General features: G+C 36.9%; 3 protein-coding genes across 3 annotated transcripts; 1 reads left to right on the top strand and 2 right to left on the bottom strand.

The window, feature by feature from the left end:
* Positions 1-4,552: 4,552 nt before the first annotated feature.
* LOC128742889 (uncharacterized) lies at positions 4,553-6,683 on the top strand. The gene is made up of 3 exons (XM_053839382.1): positions 4,553-4,680; positions 4,961-5,870; positions 5,928-6,683. Exons 1-3 carry the CDS (start codon positions 4,628-4,630, stop codon positions 6,678-6,680), a joined length of 1,716 nt encoding a protein of 571 aa, XP_053695357.1. The 5' UTR covers positions 4,553-4,627; the 3' UTR covers positions 6,681-6,683.
* Positions 6,684-8,876: 2,193 nt separating this feature from the next.
* On the bottom strand, positions 8,877-20,434 carry LOC128742892 (U7 snRNA-associated Sm-like protein LSm10). The gene is made up of 3 exons (XM_053839384.1): positions 20,230-20,434; positions 20,039-20,156; positions 8,877-9,082 (listed from the first exon to the last, which is right to left on the bottom strand). Exons 1-3 carry the CDS (start codon positions 20,370-20,372, stop codon positions 8,942-8,944), a joined length of 402 nt encoding a protein of 133 aa, XP_053695359.1. The 5' UTR covers positions 20,373-20,434; the 3' UTR covers positions 8,877-8,941.
* LOC128742891 (5'-nucleotidase domain-containing protein 1) lies at positions 9,196-14,664 on the bottom strand. Its single transcript, XM_053839383.1, has 2 exons — positions 14,235-14,664; positions 9,196-12,742 (listed from the first exon to the last, which is right to left on the bottom strand). The coding sequence occupies exon 2, from the start codon at positions 12,598-12,600 to the stop codon at positions 11,074-11,076; it is 1,527 nt and encodes a 508-aa protein (XP_053695358.1). The 5' UTR covers positions 12,601-12,742; positions 14,235-14,664; the 3' UTR covers positions 9,196-11,073.
* Positions 20,435-22,535: the final 2,101 nt, after the last annotated feature.

Below are 22,535 nucleotides of genomic sequence, written 5' to 3'. Positions count from 1 at the left end.
GTCAAACAACAATCATCATGTTACCGAATAAAATGTATTTTATATTAGATTGTTTCTTATTTATGTTTCTTTTATCACAGTCAAGCCATCACAGGTTGACGGTTTTCGCAACCACCGACTTTACTTTTTATGCGATGGAAGGTATGACATAGAGGTTTTTCGTTTCACTCGACATCGACTGGGATTAAACCCATATCAGTAGTGGTGTAAAGTCACATTTTTTCCACTGGCTTGAATAGTTACTAAATTATATTTTTTTTAAAGAAAAAAAGTTTCGTACAGTACGGAGGTAATCCAAATCAAATTGAAAATGATTTGATAAAAAAGAAGAAAGACTACTACTAAAGTCTACTAAGACGCTCAAATAAACATTAGTTAATTTGAAAATGATTGTTACACAGCATGCGAAGAATGAAACAGTGAGTGTTACGTCTGTTTGTCTGTGCTTATAGGATGTCACATTAACGAGAAACGTTAAATCCATACAAACTCTTTCAAACAACCCAACTATACTGCCCATGGAGCCATGGATGCATAGTTGACGTAACAACCATCACCAACAACCGCATCTGTTAACATTTTCAACTAAATAATCTGTCATTTGAATGAAGATTATTCATAAGAAATGGGCCGACTAAGTAGGGTATGACGCCTACAGTTCGTCGAATTAATCGCGTCAACTCGGAGGCGCCATCGCTGGATGAAATTGTAGCAGCCATCAAGAGTATGAAATCCAATAGAGCGCCAGGGATAGATCGTATTTCAGCCGAAATGCTCAAAGCTGACCCATCTTTGTCAGCCCAGATGATGCATCAGCTTTTCAGCAATATTTGGGAAACCGCAACTTTTCCGGTGGACTGGATGTAGGGCATATTGGTCAAAGTCCCTAAGAAAGGAGACCTAACGGAATGCGGTAACTGGCGTGGCATCACGTTGCTCTGTATTACTCTCAAAGTACTCTGTAAGGTAATCCTCAACCGGATCCAGGAGAAGATCGACGCTACTCTCCGGCGGCAGCAAGCTGGATTCCGTTTTGACCGATCATGTGTAGACCATATCACAACACTCCGCATTATATTGGAGCAGATCAAAGAATTCCAGGACTCTCTTCTGCTGGTGTTCGTTGACTTCGAAAAGGCGTTCGACCGACTCAATCACGAAAACATCTGGGGCGCACTTAGGCGTAGAGGAGTTCCAGATAAGCTAGTCCATCTCATCGAGGCTCAGTACGAGGCGTTCACGTGCAAGATTTTGCACGACGGCGTCTTGTTCGACCCCTTAAGGGTTACTGCTGGCGTGAGACAGGGCTGCATTTTATTACCGCTTCTGTTTCTCATCGTTATGGATGAGATATTAGTTGGAGCAATTGACAGTAGACCAAATCGAGGTTGCCTTGGAATCCTCTAACGATGGAGCAGCTAATGACCTCGACCTAGCTGACGACATTATCTTGCTCGCACAACGCCGAAACGATATGCAGAGCAAGTTAGATGACCTCTCCGAGAGCTCCCAGGCAGCAGGTCTCACAGTCAATGTAGCGAAAACTAAGTCTATGGTAGTGAACACTGACAATTCCACCAACTTCACAGTAGCGGGACAACAAGTTGAGCAGGTAGACACGTTTCAATATCTTGGTAGCCAAACAACGCCCGATGGTGGTACCAAGCCTGATATAGCCACACGGATCAGAAAGGCCAGGGGTGCCTTTGCAGGTCTGCGAAACATTTGGCGCTCAAACCAGATCACTCTACGTACGAAAACCCGAATCTTTAATTCAAACGTTAAATCCGTACTGCTGTATGCCTGCGAAACGTGGTGCGTCTCAGCGGAGACAACGCAAAAACTGCAGGTATTCATTAACCGGTGCCTGCGATACATTATTCGTGCCTGGTGGGTGGCCTGATAATTGGATATCCAATGAGGAACACCATCGTCGGTGTCATCAACGGCCGATAGCCACAGAAATTCGTGAACGTAGGTGGAAGTGGATCGGACACACCTTGAGGAAAGGAGCGAACGAGGTTTACAGGGCAGCACTCGACTGGAATCCACAAGGACAGCGTAGAAGAGGCAGACCCAGAGGCTCATGGCGACGGAGCTTAGCCAACGACATCCGGGCTGTAGACGAGAACCTGTCCTGGCGACAGGTAAAAGCCATGGCGGGTAACCATCAGCAGTGGAGATCTCTGATTTCATCCCTTTGTTCTGCCGGACCGGCGGACATGGACACATAAGTAAGTAAGTATAATTCAATTTGAGTTTATATTTATAAAAAACATAATATTATTATTATTTATTATTTATAAAAAACATAATATTAAATATAAAAACATAAAGATACATTTATGTTCGTTCACCGTGTTTGAAATTACGTTTGATTATTTCCCATTTAGTCTAATATTCACAAATTTTTATACAAGCCTAAAATGATGCTAATGTTGAGATGCAGGAACTAATCGGGGTTCACATGCCATACGTTTAATTGAAGTGGTTTAGATGGCATCAGACCTCTTGAAAGATCACGAACTTTGTAAGAAATGGTTTAGTGATGACGAGTTTGACAAAAACATTCAATGCGCATATAAACCCTTCTAAGGTCTACATCATTTTTAGCATCCGAAAATTTACTAAAATGGGCGTAAGTTTTTTAGCTTTCAATATTTTTTCAACAAATTTGGGAATATTCCCGAAAATCTTTTCTATTTTCATAATATCTACAAATCATGGCCATATGTCACATGGTTTCGGAGTTATTCTTGTGTTCCTTGGGGGACAGCGACATAGCTTTTTAGATGATGTTGCTAAAGGTTTGAAATTTGTTGGAAAAATGCTGATTTTTTTAACAACAGATGAAGTTTCATCTAGCTTGTTTACTAGTCGGGACGACGAAACTGTATAGACACTTGCTCCTTACAAGGCACTGCACGTGACGTTGTGAAACGGGACGGTTCGGACTAGAGCCTGATCCGGGAATTACTGCGACTCTGAAACGGCTCCATCGTACCGGTACGTCAATAGTAACCAAAACCTTGAAGAAAACCAACCAGAGATGGCAAACTACAACACAAAAAACATCGGTTTGGTCACTTCGACTCTGTACAAAATATATATCGTTTTTCATCACAGGGATAGGTCTCGCGTGTACTTTATTCGAAAACGCTTCAAAATAGAGACGGGGCTGAGAGATTAAGGCCAACACTACCTGCTTTGAACGTAAAGCATAAAATACGACGAAAATAGCATAACGGGAAGTGTGAAATTATTCTCCAAATACCGAAAAGCTAAAAGATGCAGTGCGGTATTGCTAATCGACCGTGGGCGTGTCGTTATTAAAAAGTTTGGACTGTACTCACGAGTTCACAAGCATGGATTTTACGTGACGCTGAATGTCCAGCGGTGACTGCAGCGGATAAAATCTACACTAAAAAGCACGTAGCTGATATCGAAATGCTTATCATAATGTTCAGGTAACATCGTAAATGTAGCAATGTTACCATTTTTCATTTAACTGTTATGTTAAATTTCGATAACTTTGAATATTACCATTTAATACATAACAGCCACGTTGCGTTACATTCAGTGTTGACCGGGGTATTTCTTTTCAGCTGCGTACTCCTCTTAAAGAATACTTCAGCTTCGAAAACAAAGGGCGGGGGGTTTAAAAAATATTAAAACGTGTATTATGAAATCTATGAATATTCCCAAAAGTTGAACGAGCCGCAAGCTAACATATATTCATTTAAAAAATATTTATTTAGAATCGCTATATATTCCGTTGTGAACCAAATATCGATAAATATCGTTGTGACAATTTTCGATATTATCACTGGCGCATATCACTTTCCCATCTTTAGATTGTGTTTCGTATAAGTACCCATTGAAATATTACGTAACGCAGCTGGTTGAATTTCCGTTACAAATTGTTAAGCAAAATTTTTAAGAGGACTTTGAGCGATAATGTTATGCGTAACATTACAGGAAAAATATCGAAAAAATAAACTATTTATATAATATACATATTATATTACCCGAACACTAATTTATGAGCGGAACTTAAGTAAGCTACTGTGTCACAATCGTATCGTATGTAACGAGCATTACAAAAGTTACGTGTTACGGGCATTGATGGGGGTGTAAAGGCCCCCATAACGTACGCATATGTTGGGTTGAAAATTAACAAAATATTGGTGGGTCATTCAGGTCGAGCACCGAGCCCAACATCTTCTATAGATAGCTTGGTCCGTCGCGCTCAAATAGAGCTTGTTGGTCAAACAAGAATTTAGCAACATTTCGATCAACATGTTACTTCGAGTATGGGGGCCTTAACAATCGATTGTCACAATTACAAGGGGGTATAGGGTGTTCGTGACAAGGTCGACAAGGTCCGAGAGAATGGCGTTTTTGGGTTACGTAATATTTAAACGGGACTTAAAAGCAAAGGCCAGTAAGTGAAACACGACGTTTCTTGTTTAACAACACAAAAGTTTGACAGTTATAATAGTTTGTGTTTCGTAAAAATAATCAAATAATAATGTTTTATTTTATACGAATACCATATTTTTGTGCTGTATTTTTTAGTTAATTGTTGTTTAGAATCGTGCTGGACAAGATATTCTATTGTCGTGAAATGTATGCGAATGGATACAAATACTGGCTCGCGTACAAAAAGGGTACTTCAGGGTAAGTAATAAGCACCATTTCTTTAGTTGCATAGGAAATACAATATATCAACAACTGGAACCAAAATACTTATAAGCTAACACATTAATTTATAAAATTACGTATGCCAAGTCATAGTTTATCAGAACTACACAACGGCAATTTAAGTCCTACCTAAATAATGAATCGATTGTGGCTAGCGAAAATCAGTTTGCTGTATAGAATACACAACTAATTTACATTTAATATTAGTTGCATCATAAGACAACGATACTAATCAGTATGTTTGGCCTACTTTTAGCTACTACCGCTGTTGTCGGTACAAGATCAGTTGCCCCGGCCGATGCGTTATTGATGAGGATGGAGTCATACGAAGCACCACCGCACACAATCATCCTCCAGAGGCAGATAAAGTGATTGTTGACCGTTTCCGTAAAGTCCTTACACAGCGTGCTGCTCGTGAAAGTACCGATTTACATGTGATTTATTTGGAGGAAGCTACCAATCGGCACTCGGACGCTTCTCTGCTGTATACGTTTTCGCAAGCCGAATCTTGCATGAGAAAAGCACGTCGAAAACAACATCCTCAAGAGCCGAGCAGTATTGAAGAATTAAAGGAAATTTTAGATAATTCCGATCTGTTTAGAATACATAGCGGAAGTACTCGAGATGATTTTTATCAAACTATGATTACTTTAGAAAGTACTACTTGCTTGATATTGTGGCATTACAAAACAATTGACATGATTGGAAGAGTAGATGAATTGTACGTCGATTGCAGCTTGTCTCTGGAACTAAACTCTACCTGCAAGTATTATTTATTGGTAGCATTAGTTGTTCGACAGCATTTCTGCACTCCCATATTCTACTCCATTATGACGGCAAAATCTCATTCTGGTTTTGCTGCCATTTTTGCATATGTGCGAGAGCAATTGGGAGCAGCAATCTCTCCTAGCGTTATTTTAACCGAAGCGAATGATGTAATGCATAATGCACTGGAAATCACTTTCCCCGAGGCAACAGTTAAGGTGTATTGGCATCATTATACGACTGCAGTTCTGAATCGGATGCGGCAGCTAGGACTTAGTCGTGAAACCGCGAAGGGTCATCCTAGTAGTGGTCTACGGATGTTACTAGTTGTACCGTTGCTTCCAGCGAACTATATGACACCTGGACTGGAAGCACTTAAGAAATGGATGAATGAGAAAAATGTAAGTTATCTAACTTCGATCGACTTTACATCACTTTGACTTTTTATCGTCTTTTAGATTTTTACTCATGGCTTTTGCCGACTTTGTGATTATGTGGAGCAATCGTGGTTAGGAGCATTAGGAGCGAAAAAACTGTCTCTATTTGGGCAACGCCATAGTTTAGACTGCCAAATAAAGAACTTTCTGAAAGATTTCAAAAGTCAGGAAGGCCTTGAGCAACGCATTTCGATATGGCGAGTGTTGGAAATTCTCACCCAACTTGCAACCAAACACTTTGTAAAGTTAAGCAAAATTAATAAACGAACTCAAGCTGAAAAAATCCCGAAGCCAATCAAAAAAGTTCAACAAGTACAGGAAACTGTCATCAACAATGCAACTCAGATGTGGATCAAAACAGCGGTCCATTTGCGAAATCCACTTCAGTTTCTGCAGTTAAGCAGCCATTGTATTAATGACGCTATGATCACAGAATCAATGCCAGTGCCCATGGGGAGCACTGTTTCAACGAAGAAAGTGCCTTTAGCTGTTCTAGAACCAACACCCATTACAACCGAGTACGTAGGTAGTTTCGATCCGATCTTGGAAAAATCTGACCGGTCGCAACTTGCTATTCCATCAAGTGATCCACCACCGTTGGCATTTTTCCCAAAAGTGATGGTGAAAAGGGCCAGCGTTGGATCAGTCTCGCAATTCAATTATAATCAATCAGAACCACCTCCTCTGGTGCCTATCTCCAGTCCCGGTAAGGGCCGTATGATACACTCTAACAATGGCCAACAGCAGCAGTCCGAAAACAGAAAGATCGCGTAATGAATGTGCAAATAAAGTTTTTTTTTTATTATGAACATGTGTAGTATGTTGAGATGACAAACCAAGGATTTATATAATTCCTCTACCTGGATGATCACAAAATACCACATACTCCAACCTCCCTCGTGTCAACATCTACTAGGTCTACTACTGGTACTAGGTACTAGGCAGCATCTTCTAGCGAAAAAATAATTTGAAAGAAACATGTCGAAATTAAAATTAGAAATCACCCGTTTTCTAATTTCAATGAGGCATTTCATGTGAGGTACCTTGCCAACAATTATTGTTTAGTTCCCACAAAGAAGCAAAGCCTAAACGTCTTTTACGATTTGACCTTGTTTTATCGACTGATTTCGAAGCCTGCTGTTAAAGTAGTGCAAGTAGGGCTAGTGCATCGATGCTACTGACTATCAGGCAATACCTCGAAGCTAACTGGGTCGTGGGTTGGTCCACTTCCCACAACATGTGACTATTTGGAGTGTAGTTGGACTTCGATACCCATCGACACAAATGTCGATAGTGAAAATTGACGTTTACGGATCTTTACGGCTGTTGAGGTTTCGGCAAAATTCTGCAGAACTACGTGCTTTTATTAAGTGTGTAGCTTGCGCGAAATGGACGTGATTTTAGAGATTTTAGAGACAAATCTGAGGCGACATGTGTTGCGATAATTCAGGTTTTATGATTTTTGTCTTGATTATGCAATGTTTTTTTGTCAGTGTATTTTTATAGTAGAATCAATATATATAGAATGCCAGTGTCGCTGTTTTTCTACAGGACTCATTGTGGTAAACATGATGCTAACAATCTGTATCAAGTCTGTGAATCGGGAACTTCATTGTCAAAGTTGCTCATTGTTTTTTATCTGTTCTTTATCTGTGCGCTGGTTGGTGCTGTCATCAGTGCGCTCATCGCTGTGTTTTCATGCCAGTAAAATGTTTTTAAACGTTCTTTTTCTTTTCGTCCGGATGAATTGAATCCCACAACTGCGTCCTTTTGCACCGATTTTTTCAGAAATTTGCAGCAAGCGAAGTTTCTAATCACATTACTTGGCAGCCATATTTGAAATTTTAAACTGGTTGTCAAAGTTTGACAATGAGATTCCTCTTTTGATGTATCTCAGGCACACACACATATGCATATATAATGTAAATACACTATCTGAACATGTGTGATGTTTACCACGCGCACTGCAGCGACACTGGCATTCTATATATATTGATTATACTATTTTTATCCGAAAATACACTTAATTTCCCACAACTTATCTATTGACGTAATTTTTAACAAATAGTTTTCGAGATACGATATTTCAAAAAAAAAAAATCTGATTTAGTAAATACGCCTTTTTGAAAAGTTACTCTCAACGAAAATAATTATATTTCATGGAAAATGAATCTTTGCATGGCATCCAACATATCAGCAAAATTTCATTCCAATAAAAAATATTTGAGACAAACCGTTGTGTTAGTTAAGTTGGAATTGCTCATATAGTGCACTTACACCCCTTTCCTTCCAAGTGAAAACCAACTTTTATTTTGCTCTTTTTTCATGTTTCTAAAAAAATCATTAAACGGTCAAATTTTGACATGAAATTTCTAGCATGCATAAAACCAAGCTCAAAGTATCGTTTCCTACCATTATCTCGATTTTTTCAATTTTGTCACATACACCCCTTTCTTTCTAACCCCTGAATTCAAAGCCGAGTTCTTTCATTCGCTGATGAGAATGGTGTCTTCATGAGGCAACATCGCATCCATACAATTTTCTTACGTATCATATCAAGATCATCAGAAGCCAGTGGTCCAATGAGGTCATTCACCTCGGACAACCAGCTGAACTTCAAATCTCACGTCAACAAAATCATGAGCAAATGGAGCATAATCATCAGGTCTTTTCATAGCACTCATGATGTAAAAATATTGTCGCTACAAAAATAACAAGAAACTAAACATGAAATTTAGTCTAAAAAGTCTGAACTGTTCTCAATGCTGAACTGAAAACCAGGCATACCTTTTCTAATGCGATAAATAGGAATTATTGGACACGGTCGAAATCTAGAAAAATCTTATTCCATTGAATGTGGTTACCATTGCAAAAGACAGTAACAATGGATTGTTGAACATTGTTTGAGAATTTCTCACTAAAAACATGTACAAAATATAATCAAAAAATATCGACCAACCAGGCGATAAAGTGACTGCATTCCTTTATTTATAAACTTAGTGTGCAATACATTACTGTTCCAATTAAAGTGTTTCTCATACCATCTTGTTCTCAGCTAACGTTTGCTGTTGATATTGCCGAGCCCGCTTTATTTTAAATGTCATCTTAGTAGGGTTTTTCGGTTTCCGTGCGGTCATTTTCGCGATGTGTTCCTCCAATGCTGGTACGATCGTAATCTATACAAGTAAAAACAAAGACTTCATGCTAACTAATGATACACACTTTAGGTTATGCTGTCATCAATCGTTATACAATAAAGTATAAGTAACTCAGATACATAAAAGCCGTTTATTGAAAGCAATCTAAATTGCTCTAGATAAAGTTATTAACTGTGCTCTAAAAGCTGAAGATCCATTTTTCTTTGGGTTCTAGTGTTATTATCATCATGAACTATACAGGTGTGATGTAAATGGGTAAGATAACACAACAGTTCTTTTGATTCAAATTGCATCCACATTCTGGACTGTAACAAATCTACTGCTATCACTATCAACTAATGAATACACTAATTCTTCTCTATGGCTCTTTAAGAGCTAAAGCTAACTAATAGTAATACGAATTTTTGAACAAGAAAATGAGTAGAACAGAACCATTTGAAGTAGATATTTCAGCTAAAATTTTATTTATTGTCTCATTTAAAAACACATTTCTCCGACATTGTTTGTCTAACATAAAAAAATCTTTTTCGACATAATGCGAGTATAACCGGAATGCCACTCGGCATGCTAATAGGCGCTTATCAAATTCTTTCATTGAAACAATAAACTATCATGAAGCGACTATTATCTGTTTCTCTATAGCACTCATAGGGTAATCATTGGATGATATGATTATGAAGCGGACCATTTACTAGTCTGTGTAGAATTTTGGTGGTTATCTTTTGCTTCCTGAATCCGAACTAAAATTGTAGATCGACCGAACTAAAACGTAGATTGTAGACTCAACATACTTTGTGCATTACTGTGTCTGTATAGCTTCATATTGCTTTACGTACAAATTTTGCTATTATTGAGTCACAAAAGCGAACATTTGATCTCACTCTTTATTGAGATTACTTCATCTTGCTGTTGTAGTTAATGACTATTATCCGCTCATCATACTCGACAGATCAACAGGAATATGATTCTAACACGATTCAAATTTCACAGTAAGCAAAACGCGTTTTTTTACTGAAAGCACCTTCGTTTAATTAACAGTCAGTGAACTTGCATTAAGTATCGGCCTATACATGTTCTCTTTTTATCCTAATTTTCTTGAAATAGTAAATAGGTGTTGAAAAATGAAACCGAACTTTGATAGCACAACAGATACCTACAATGCTCAGTATTTCAACGATGTTCTAGATGAAATACCAGTCTAGCGATTTAGTTTTCCCTAAATCAGTCTTTCGCAATAAATTTGTTCAAGAATTGAAAGATATTACATCCATGTTACTAGTACTCAACTAATAAGCCATACTAAGCAAATATGTTCAAAATTGGATTAGCCACTTTAAAACGAGTTGCACTGTTTCGTGACAAAGGGAACTAGGTCAAATAAATGCTCGGATCAACGATCATTCAATTTTGTTTATATTCTTCTAATTAAGATGACAATTAGCCAACTTTCCCAGATAATTTAAATGACTGAATAAAATTTGTAAAATTTAACATTATTATTCTATTTAACGAAGGTTAAATATAATACCACTAAGAAAGTAATAATATTCATAGAAAAAATAGTAAATTGTTTTGTTAAAAACTGTTGTAAGTTGGTCTAAACACATGAACGCTGGTGGACTGGGATTTACATTATAATGAACGACAAGGCCCTTGTGTACACTTGTGCGAATATTTACAACGCCAAAAGTTGTACCATGCAAAACGATTGTGTGCAGCGCGTGTGTTGCTAGTAATGGCAACAAAAGATTTTTTTACCCGTAAACTATTTTTAGCTCGTCGACAGATATAAAACTTCTCATTGATTAACGTATGTAAACAAAACTGCACTTGATGCAAAAGGTTCAGCTGTTTTGCTCTTCTCTCACAAGTTGAATTGCACCCAGTTTTGTCGACAGGTCAAACTAAGGTCAAGTGGATAACAAAATTTCTCTTCTTACAACTTTTCTATGAGTAAACTGCACCTTCGGGCTTTCGTAGGTAAATATAACAAACATATGATTTACATTCTAGTTAACCAGTTTCATTGGTTCCGCCGGATAATATCCATCAACACATGCTAAACTTTCAGTGAAACTATTGAAACTGTGATCCAGCGGGTATTGTATAATTTCATCCATAGTAGGGACACAGATACGTGCGTGTCGCTTAATAAGATCGGCCCACAACGATGGTTCCTCCTGGAGACGAGGATTTGAATTGGCTACAAAATAGGAACCCCAAAAGTTGGACTGCAAATAGAGCGCGTCCGGATGTCGGAGAGGATTGCCCTTCATGCCTTCCGCCGTCATTTCTTCTACAATGGCAACCGTATCAGCTTTGGTGAATTTAACAGGGGTGTACACATCTTGAATTAGGTTATCTCCAATGTAGAGATATCGAGGATTTTGTTTGTGCGACAGACGCTGTAGGAGAACAGTCAGGTCACGCCAATTACCCTGGGAGTACATATGATTTCGCTCAAGTTGTGACGGGGTTAAAGGCTCCGTTTCAGTAGTACCTTCTAAGCGAATGAATGGTTTGGCACCAATAAAAAATCCGGGTTTTTTGGCGAATCCAACTACAACATCGAACAGCTCCGGCCAATCGGGCCCAAGAGCATAAGATGCAGTAAAATTGGCAAAATCGATATGCGACCCGGTAACAAGGAAGGTTGTTTTCGTCTTTTTCAGTTCCCTTAGCCAAGAAACTAGTTCCGGTGATGCTTTTTGCAGATATTTATCTGGATGTTGTTTCAGTGCTTCAAAGTAACCTCCAACGTTTCGACCAAAATGTTCTCTCGAGTACATGTTAACCAATGCATCCAGCAGGTCTGGCCATACGTTGTAGAGTCCTATACGCTCATGGGCATCTTCATCTAATGTGTCTATTATTCTGCCGAACAGTAGTGTGGCACAAATATCGAAGTAATCGAGCACAGTTCGAATTTTTTCAGAAAGCGGACCATTCCAGGCCACTAGCATATTTTCACAATATTCCGTCGTTACGGACCACCGTTTATCACTGCCGTAATAGGCTATTATTTCCGCTTCAGCCATCTTTTTAGTACCGTGTGTGGCCTGATGAATGGTTCCGTCGGGGCCTAATTTCAATATGTTTCCTCGTTGAAAATCAATGATCAATCCTTTTTGTAAGAAATCCACGTCCAGAGGTTGTAACAGATAACGACCGGAGTATCCTCGTTGCTCTACCAAATATTTAGACATGATGTCATATTCCAGCTCTATCATATTACCTATATGATACCGTAGCAAAGTGTTATCCAAATCGAAGCCTACACAGTCGTAGTCCGAGAATCGAAACGTATCAGTACCCGTCATGATTCTATTGGCTGAATAGCGCGAATAGCATCGAATACACTTCCGATTAAAAACTTCGCGTGTGGCTTGTTGGCGTGATAGAGTATTTATTCCAGCTGGGAGGAACCGCAATAATTGCAATGTGTCGTAACCGAAGTTAGCACTAGCAGTGGATAACAACGCACCAGAGCTCTGTCGCAGCAAAACTGATGTCACTGTCACTGCTTTCGATCCCATGCTTGTTGACAAAACTCGGTGAGCACAGCAGCAACAGCTGAGACACTAACACCATTCAACCGAATCCGCTTTTGTATTTAGGTATGTTTCTCGGTGTTTGGTACTTTGATTTTGCCCAACACTAATAGTAGAACGGCGGTGACTGAAAAAAATATTTGAGCTGTGGTTAATTTTTCTAAAATTCTAAATTATAATAAAAGGTTCTATTGTACATAATCGCAAAAGGGATGACTTTTTTTTCAATCAACCTACAATGTGATTTAGTTTCTTTGTGATAGATTACCTTACTTAGTGTGGCATAGTGACACCTCGCTTAGTTTACATTGTTTGATTGAGTAAAAAACTGTTTAATTCCTTTTGTGTTATCTCTATAACTAGACTATTTTTAAATTATTTACTAGCTTACTCAAAGACATCATGTTTGAAGGATCCAGTTTTTTATATTGAGTGAATAAATCGATTGTATGCCTATTACGTGGAAACTCGGTTTGTTCTATTTGTTAGCCTGATTTTTAGTATGTTAGCATTAGCTATTGTGTCAAATAGACGTTTTTACGTGATTTACAAATGATACTCGACTAACGATCTGATATCTTAACTTATACCAACACCTCAAATCAAAATGAACAAGCATAGTAAGGAACATGTCTCAGGAGGGAGTGTGACTGATAGGCGGTTATATTCTAATTTTCTTACAAAATCAACATGGTTTAGTTTAGGTATTTAGGATATGAAACAAAACATTTCTTCAAGTTTTTAAAAATTCTTAGAGATTTGATAAGTTTGTTTGTTTGTTTGTCTTTTATTGTCTAGTAGCGTAAGGTTTACCCCGTAAGTTTATACCTATGTTAGGTTTAAAAAAGTTTTTTAAGTATTTGTTTGCCAATTGTTCATTTGTTAGTTGTCTTAGTAATGTATAAATTGTTTATTGACATCTCCGACTTGCTCGAGATGAAACAATCAATGTTCTTTTGTGGTTTGAGGGAGACGACTTAAACTACCTTGTCCATTGAATTGAACTTTTGAAATAAATAATCAATTGTCTTATTTTAGCTTTAATTTATCCGTGGTTCTATATCAAATTTTTTTAATTAAATCATCAATTTATTTAATCATGCCACTATAAATAAAAATTACGACAGATTCAATAAATTTTTTCCTGTGAAAAAACTTACTTACTTTTAGGTTTAAAATTATTCATATTAATTCTACCTAATACATAAATACTTTTAGATTACAATTAGGAATTGTGGGTGCAATGTTACTGTCACTACTCCGTAGCGAGACGCACGTGCGTTGATACACTTAAAAACTGGTTTCTTGAAAAAAGCTGCTTCATTGGAGACTCTTCCAAGTATAATCTATGAATATTTTCTCAGGCACTGAATGCATTACATTTGGTTTCAGAATGAAAATTTATGCTCCAACAAATTTGCTGCCAAGCATGTTTGCTAAACCGATGTATGTTTATAATGCAACAAACTAACAAAAAGTGCGGAAGTTTAATTTTACTTGCAGCTACAGAAATGAATTTTAGCTCAATTTTCAATTTTAGAGATTATATATTCCTAGACAACACCTGTAAATTAGTTTCTAAAAACAAAACAATCGTCGTGAAACATGTGTACACTTACTATCACTTTGCTATTTTTACGTAACCTTGCACTGTTTTGGGCTGCGGCTATGCAGTATTTTTTATCACCCACGAGTTATTCATCTTACATTTATAATTATTCAGTTTTCAGTTTTACGGCAGCTGCGTTCATACTGCACTACATTTGTCCACTCCCGGCAGCTTGCCAATAGCGCACTTGATTACTCGATATAATCGAGTTTCCACAGTGACCTTTCGATTTTCCTCTTTTCGTTTTTTTAACAATCAATTATGTTGTATCGTTATCAATCAGTCCTGTATGTTTACAGTAGTTGCTATACAGAATATTGACGACCACTTTTAACAAATACCCTTTATTGTGAGCCACACAATATAGAAAAAAATACTTGTGACGTGCCCGAGGCCGTCTTTAGATAGAATAATAAAAAGTAGACTGATTTATTACTTGATAGCAGAAACTAAACCACTTTGTTGCTGCTGACTGTGTCACTATAAATGTGAGAACATGCACACAATCGTGTGAGAAGGTGGATTGAGGTATGTAGCGAGCGTGCATAAAAATCGAAAGAAGTGACAAAAATACACACATTGGCAGCAATAATAGCGAATTATTTTGTTTGTAAACCACTGTTGCACGAGTAGTGACACATCGATGTAAATAGATGTTGCACGACTTCATGAGTGCTTCACAAGTATCATGATGGCCGTACGCACCAGCAGAACAGGGTTGTTTGTAAATGAGTAAGGAAGTCATGAAAATTAGCAATAGAACTGATGGTGACGTTGGCCACTGGGACTTGGGCAACAAAGAAGCTATTCTTAATTTTAATGGTTGGTTGTTATCCAATTATATATATCAAGAAAAACCTATCTGATACATAACAGGTTTCAACATTCACTATGACCAGTAATAGATTTGATTATATGACCCGGGCGTTTGCTATATCCTGCACTGCTCGTAGCAACTGGACCTGCAATTGTCCTGTACTCTAACAGCTGGGTGCGAAGTCTGTCGTATAAAAAACAGAAGATAAAGTTTCGATAACGGAATGTAGCACCTAGACTTTGCTTTTGTGTATTAGGACCCCTTACCTTCAATGCTCATCCTACTTTCCTTTTTTGATTCCTCATGTCAGTACTGCGCCCCACTTATGGTCCCTGATCACAGGCTTGCAAAAACACTTCAAACTCACAAGAGCAGTTCCATGGCTCACTCTGAAAAAATTTTCATCTTCATCAATACTGAAGTGCAAATGCATCGAAGAACATATGGGTCATTCCACGGGAAATTTACAGTCAAAATTTTTTTTCTCTTCGGGATATTTTTTTTACGTACTTTGTTCAAAAAAAATCGACACGTATTTTTGTATTTCGATGTTACTGTTGGAATTCGCAAGATATGATTTTTTAAAATATTGTAATCCGAAAAAATCACTATTTTTTAAATACTGATTGTAAACATAGTTTTTAATATCAAAAAATGACTTTCTACCAGATGTGTTCACTATTCCACAAGCTTTCAAAATTGGTATACCATACCTCCTCTCGATTGTTTTTCAATAGTTAAATAGTGCATTTTTATAAACAATTGCAATTTTTTCAAAGTTGGAACTTTTTTTTCTCGATTTTTTTTACTTTAAAATATTTGTTCATCTTTCTCGAAGAAGCATGCAAAATTTGGAAATGGAGAAATGAAAACTCTAGAAGCTATGAATTTTTATATCGATGCGCGCACGTTAATGCAAACGAGCGGACGAATGCGCGTGCTTCAACGACACGTTACACTTAATAGCATCCAAGGCGGCCTCGTTATGAAGCTGCCCGTGGGTTAGAACATCGATTGAGCATTACCGCTCGCTTTACATTAACACACGCGCTGAGACATAAAAACTCATAACTTCCAGAGTTTTCATTTCTCCATTTCCAAATTTTGCATGCTTCTTCGAGAAAGATGAACACATATTTTAAAGTAAAAAAAATCGAGAAAAAAAAGTTCCAACTTTGAAAAAATTGCAATTGTTTATAAAAATGCACTATTTAACTATTGAAAAACAATCGTGAGGAGGTATGGTATACCAATTTTGAAAGCTTGTGGAATAGTGAACACATCTGGTAGAAAGTCATTTTTTGATATTACAAACTATGTTTACAATCAGTATTTAAAAAATAGTGATTTTTTCGGATTACAATACTTTAAAAAATCATATCTTGCGAATTCCAACAGTAACATCGAAATACAAAAATACGTGTCGATTTTTTTTGAACAAAGAACGTAAAAAAAATATCCCGAAGAGAAAAAAAATTTTGACTGTAAATTTCCCGTGGAATGACCCATATGCATCATGCCTGCTACGTTGTGCTACCATATCGCTCTGAGTAGAAATAAAAAGCTCCTCCCGATTGCCTTGAAGTGCAAATTCAGAGTTTTCGGGAGCGAAATATTTCACGCTCACACAAGTCAGCTCAAAAGCTATCAAACTCAAAATTGTGCATCTTGCTAAAGTTGACTTTGGGTAATATGTGCACAAATCACGAGATGCAGAAATTTAAACTTGTTTATTGAAATCATGACCTTCATCAAAATTAACCGTTATGTGCTCGACAAGCGTACCCGGGTACCACAAATTAAAATGCTTGAAACTTTGGCAATTTTCGACCAATTTGAATTCTCTTAGTACCCAAAGATTCACGAACATATCCACTTCTAGTATGGTGACAACAGAGTCGGAATTGGTTCAGCTGGTTTCCGGAAATCTGATATTACGAGGATGTGTTCCGGAATTAAAACATTTGTTATGTTTTGGATATAATCATAGTAATATGGGCAGCAAGGTACCAAAGTTTGAAGAGTAGTATTTACAGCAAGTTCGAAAATCCTCAGAGAGCAAAACTCAAGCTGAATTTGCATAAATTTATCATCACATTATGCGTTTTATCGCTATAGTTTTTTTATGTTGTTTTGTGAAATTCTGCTGCAACATTATTTTACCAAATATACTTATTTTTTACTAGCAACTTTCAAGAATGATCTATGGACTAGTACAGTTTATGTTTATAATATTCATAGTTCAAAATGCCAAGTATGCTTTATCACCTTAATTTTTTTTGATAGGAATTGCAAATGTACGTTGTATATAAATGTAAATCAATAAATTACGATTTTCTTATACGAATGTTAATCATAAATTTACCTTCAAATTTATTTTTGCAATCATTTTTCTATCAGTTTTCACTATAAAAGCAAATAATGGTTTATGAGATGAGAACGGTCAGACCTATAAACCAGAGCATGTAGAGATATAGAAGCAAAACCTAGGTGGTACATTCCAATGTTAACACTGAACCTTCTGTTTTTATACGACAGATTTTGCAGCTAGCTGCTAGAGTGCAAGGTAATTACGGCGCCAGAGTTATAATAATTTGACTCTAACAGCCTCTCAAACCCGGGATTCGAACATACGATGACTGGCTTATAAGGCCAGTAGTGACGTTAATCATAGAGGTGGGCGAGTATTAGCAATAAAATGTTAACATCACTAAATTATCTGAGGACAATTACAACGAGGGGTGAAAGTTGAGCGATCGATATTGGACACTTTTGATAAAAACCGGTATTGGCAAATTTATCCGAGATTAAGGAAATAATGTTATTTTTCAATAATTTTTCAAATTTCAACTTCTAAATTTCTGTTTAGAATAGTAAAACAACAGTAACAATTCATTTCTCAAACCAGAACGGATTTCAAAATACCTCATATTACAACGGAAGGTAATTTTTCATTGCTTTGGAACAATATGATGATTGGTACTTGGAATGCCTATTCTGCCACGGTTTCCCTTAGGGCTTCATGCGGCCATAGAAGTATTTGGCTGGCAACACCGGCAATAAGGGTATACAAATTTAAAAATTTACCCCTGAAGATCGTTTTTCATGGTTTTGACTCTATCTGATGATTTGTCCACGGTAGGACGATTCGGGAACAAATTTCCGCGGGACTTTTATCAGTAATAAGCAAAGCCATGGGTATAAACGTCCTGTTGAGAACTTGACCCTTATTTATCGACAGACTTTGCAGCCGACTATTAGAGTACAGGACATTTACGGGGCTAGTGCAATGATCTTACTGACTCTATAGCAGCACCTCCCGGCCGAAATTCAAACATACGACGACTGGCTTGTAAGGCCAGCACCGTATAGTTCGATCATAAATCATCAAAATGTCTCAAAACAATGATGAATTTTGATATCCATATTGTCGGTATTCTATCCAAAAACATCCATGACAACACGGATCCCTACGGGAACCCGTTGCAGAATGGCCATTCCGAGGACCAATCATCAAATTGATTCAGAGCAATGAAAAATTACTTCCCAAAATAATTTCAAGAAATTTGATGCTTTTCATAATCTTTGTGTTGTGTAGATTTTCAAAAAATAGCTTTCGTATGAAACATAAAAAGTGAATGTAAGTAACTGTGCGTAAATAAATAAGATTTGAAGAAGTATCTTCTAAAGCAAATATTCCATTGAAATTTTTCAATGTGCAATCCTCAATGTGTAGTAAAGCTGCTCTTCAAGCGCTCTTCAAATGGAATATTTCATGAAGTGCAGTTTTCCAATGATTCGGGAGCTTCGTGTTGAAACACTTCAAGGCTCACTATGAGGTTAAAAATAACGAAGTGTTTCGTTGCCATGCTCGCCTCAAATACAGCACATGAGTGAGGCTCTTGCAAGCCTGCGCTGATCAGTACAATTAAACTATATGAGTGGCTGTCATGAGGTTTCATCGAGGTGATATAGAATTCAACACGAAAGAAACGGTAGTGAGGAGGGACTGAAAATAAATGCCTACTAAACCTAACGTTGACATCGTAGACTTTAATCTAATAAAAGTTCCCAGAAGAGGTATAATGACCAGAAATGGAAGTCAGTCTCACATGTAAAAACTGAAACTGTGGAAAACGCTTCTGAAACCGCTAATATTTTGGAAACAAATCGTCAAAATCTTCATAATATCACATGAATGCAAATAACAGATTACTTTTATACTCAATTTGTTCATAAGTGACTTAAAATTTGTTTCAAAACTTACAAAAACTGCCGAAGTTATGAACTTGCATTTGTTTTGCGCAAGAATAAACGCATAACAATCAACATGCCTTGTTCCACTTGCGTTGCCGGCAAACACAGGGAACATTTCCGGACATATTTATGTGATTTAGTGATCAATGACGTGTTCAACACTTAATAAGACTACCAAAGATCTAGTTTGGTAATTACTTAGCCGCATGATGGGCTTGTTATGATTCAAGGTGCTACTATGTTCAAGTTCAATATATTCCGAAACTTGTTCCGGCCATATCTTCGTAACAATACATTCAATGCAAATTCTGTAATACCGTTCTTCTGGGCCATAAAACTCTTCATTTGGTAGTTATTGTAGCCAAATTGGTCCAGGAATTTCCAAAAAAATATATAATATATTGTACTTTGTAACGTGAGACTGACATAATTTGTTATTTTTTTCAACATCCTATGGGAACAAACAACTTTACTTTTTGAAATATTGAAAGAATAAATCATTTAAAGACGATTATCAGAGTTGTTTCAAAAGTAGCGAAAAATAACATAGAACTGTAATGTGTTTATAGGCAGTAGGTATATATGGTTTTCCAGAAAATAATTTACTAATAAAGTAAGTAAGTTTTTAGTAAGTCTGTAAAGTAACTGCAAAAGTCAGCCAGAATGTCATATTTGAATCGCTTGAATCGTTTTTGGGGGTTTGCTAGGATTATCAATTCATGCAAAATAAAGCAACTTACCGTTTCTGGAATATGGATGTATCGAACACATCGCGGATATATCATGAATTCTTCCATTTGATAGTGTTTACCCAGTTCGTCGATGTAGACAGCATTTTTCATGAAAATGGTCATAAATCTGAAAGTATAACGGTTGTCTCTCATCAATTTTTAACATGCAACCGTTTTCGACTAAGTAGATATTCACTTACCCATCAACGTTCGTTATTTTCCCGGCTACCGATGTTTCATTCCGCATATCAATTAGAATATTTTGACCAACCAAACACTGCGGTAGGCACACCAGCTCATTTAATGAACGATAAATTTCTCTTTTAACACTTGCAGCGCTCATTTTGAAAGCGATAAATGAAATTTAATTATAATAAAAAACACAAACCTAACTTGTAAAGAACCCCAAATTGAAGTCTGCCTCGTAATGCGACAATTCCCTTTTTGTTTGTATTTCGTTTCTGCCGGTTATGCTGCGCAGCATTTTCACCACATTCACCACAGTGTCACGCAAGGGGTGTCACTATAGTAATATTGATTGATTACACACGCTCGTTCGGTTTAACTCTAAATAGGGTACATTTTACTCAGTTTCGTAGTTTTATGCAAAATGTCAAAAAATGAGTGGTTTTGAATAACAAACTGAGTAGAATTCTACTCAGTTTCTTTAATTTCTCACTTTGCCTATTTTGAGTAACCGTGCAAGTGTGGTGAGAAAAATAAAAAAAAAAAACAAAATAGAAGTGAAGTTGTAAAGTTGAAAATAGATGCAGCATGCATCAGTTTTTCCAAATTAAAAAGTAAGTAACCATCAGGAATACGTAAAATTGAATAAAGAAAAGCAAAATCCTGATGTATTTCGTTTCCAAAACTTGATATTTTACATATATTGGACAGGAATCGTAACCGGCTGCTAGCATACAGGACAAGATTTGCTGCCAGTAACTGGAAGTTGACTGGAATTTGTGACGTATTGCTTCGGAATGAGTGACGAAATAACAGGAGTTAAAGTGCACTGGATTAATAAAGAACAGTAAGTTTTTTAATGTTTTTAATGAGCTTTTATCTTGTTAAGGTGAAGATGATACTTTCAAACCACCTCTAACATCCAACGGAAGGAATTTGATGTTTGATGTCGCTAGCAACCAGTGGCTAATTATAATTGAAAGTCGAATGTACTCAACTTATCAAATTTTTTTCACGGAAACGGTCGCAATTGAGAGGAATTCTGAATGTTGGGAAAATCGAGGAGATTGAATGTATTTTTTAATCCTCGTTGATAATAATAGTACTGGTAGGGTAAGAAGTGACATGATGGCTCAATTGCATTAACGTGAAAATTTTAATCCAAGCCAATGATTGTTTAGATTGAAAAATTAGAATATAGAATGTCTGCATTTCTTACGCGTTATATGAAATCAGCAAAACGAACCAGACCTAATATTTCGTCAGAAGAAGCAATAATAATAGGGGTATCCATGTAGCACTTGCTGCATTGTGTATTCGATGTATTTCGTGTATATGACATGGATATATTCTGTGTGCTTGTGTCATTTCTTAACCACATAAAAATAATGAAATTTGATATGTTTATTACGGAGTTTCCACCTATTTAGAGTCCCACGCGAAAATTCTTAGCGTGGTTATTTTCTGCACTTCCCCCACTTGTTTGCAACTTAGTAATTTGAGCCATCAGTTTTTCGTTATTGTCTCCCCAATGCATCCCTCCCTGCCTGATAAGCATATTTTCATTGCATTGAATATACTACAAGTTTTACCAAAGCTTTGTATTTTGTTGTACCAGTTCAATAGGGGCATGGGTCGCATTGGAAAGAAGTCATGTGATACCCTTTTATGCTTTTATGTCCATTTATGTATAATTTAGATTTTTTAACCACAAGACCGAGTTAAGTTTTTTGGCTGAGTTACCGTTACCAAACCGACCATAAAAAAGCAAAGCCTAAGTGCTACATTCCGTTATCGAAACTTGACCTTCTGTTTTTATACGACAGACTTTGCAGGTAGCTGTTAGAATGCAAGAAAATTTCAGAGCCAGTTGCTACGATCCTATTAACTTTAACAGCCTCTCCCAGTGGAGATTCGAACATACAATGACTGGCTTACTAGGCCAGCGTCATACGGGGTTATACCTCGAAGCCAACTGGGAGGCGACTAAACCGACCATATCAAACGGGAATTCGACCAAAAATTGATGTTCTTCAAACTAAATGGGATGAACCACATTCAATTCTGCGGACTTCTTTACACAAAATAATTATGCTTTTAAGGGTTGTTTTCTTGAAGTCTTGCTTGGTCCAATAAGTATAAATATTGCTAAAAACTTGGGAAGATGTACAAAATGGGTCACCACCGAAAAATTTAATATAGGATTACTTATATTTAATTAGTTGGCTGACCGAAAGTAGCTCATAACTTTTTTACCTAGATAAGCTACAGATCTTGCAGCAGATTATTATTCCAAGAAAAATATGCTCTAACAGCGTTC

This window comes from Sabethes cyaneus, chromosome 3 (assembly GCF_943734655.1).
Source record: "Sabethes cyaneus chromosome 3, idSabCyanKW18_F2, whole genome shotgun sequence".
In the NCBI taxonomy this organism is placed as follows: Eukaryota; Metazoa; Arthropoda; class Insecta; order Diptera; family Culicidae; genus Sabethes; species Sabethes cyaneus.
This window is presented reverse-complemented; position numbering and strand designations above follow the sequence as displayed.

What these genes read in the sequence shown, in the direction of transcription:
- LOC128742891 (XM_053839383.1), bottom strand. Translation starts at nt 12,600, where the DNA reads ATGGGATCGAAAGCAGTGACAGTGACATCAGTTTTGCTGCGACAGAGC.
- LOC128742892 (XM_053839384.1), bottom strand. Translation starts at nt 20,372, where the DNA reads ATGAGCGCTGCAAGTGTTAAAAGAGAAATTTATCGTTCATTAAATGAG. An exon ending in AAAATAACGAACGTTGATGG is followed by an intron (nt 20,157 to 20,229) that starts GTAAGTGAATAT and finishes TTATACTTTCAG; the next exon opens with ATTTATGACCATTTTCATGA. An exon ending in ACATCCATATTCCAGAAACG is followed by an intron (nt 9,083 to 20,038) that starts GTAAGTTGCTTT and finishes TTACTTGTATAG; the next exon opens with ATTACGATCGTACCAGCATT.
- LOC128742889 (XM_053839382.1), top strand. Translation starts at nt 4,628, where the DNA reads ATGTATGCGAATGGATACAAATACTGGCTCGCGTACAAAAAGGGTACT. An exon ending in TACAAAAAGGGTACTTCAGG is followed by an intron (nt 4,681 to 4,960) that starts GTAAGTAATAAG and finishes GCCTACTTTTAG; the next exon opens with CTACTACCGCTGTTGTCGGT. An exon ending in AATGGATGAATGAGAAAAAT is followed by an intron (nt 5,871 to 5,927) that starts GTAAGTTATCTA and finishes ATCGTCTTTTAG; the next exon opens with ATTTTTACTCATGGCTTTTG.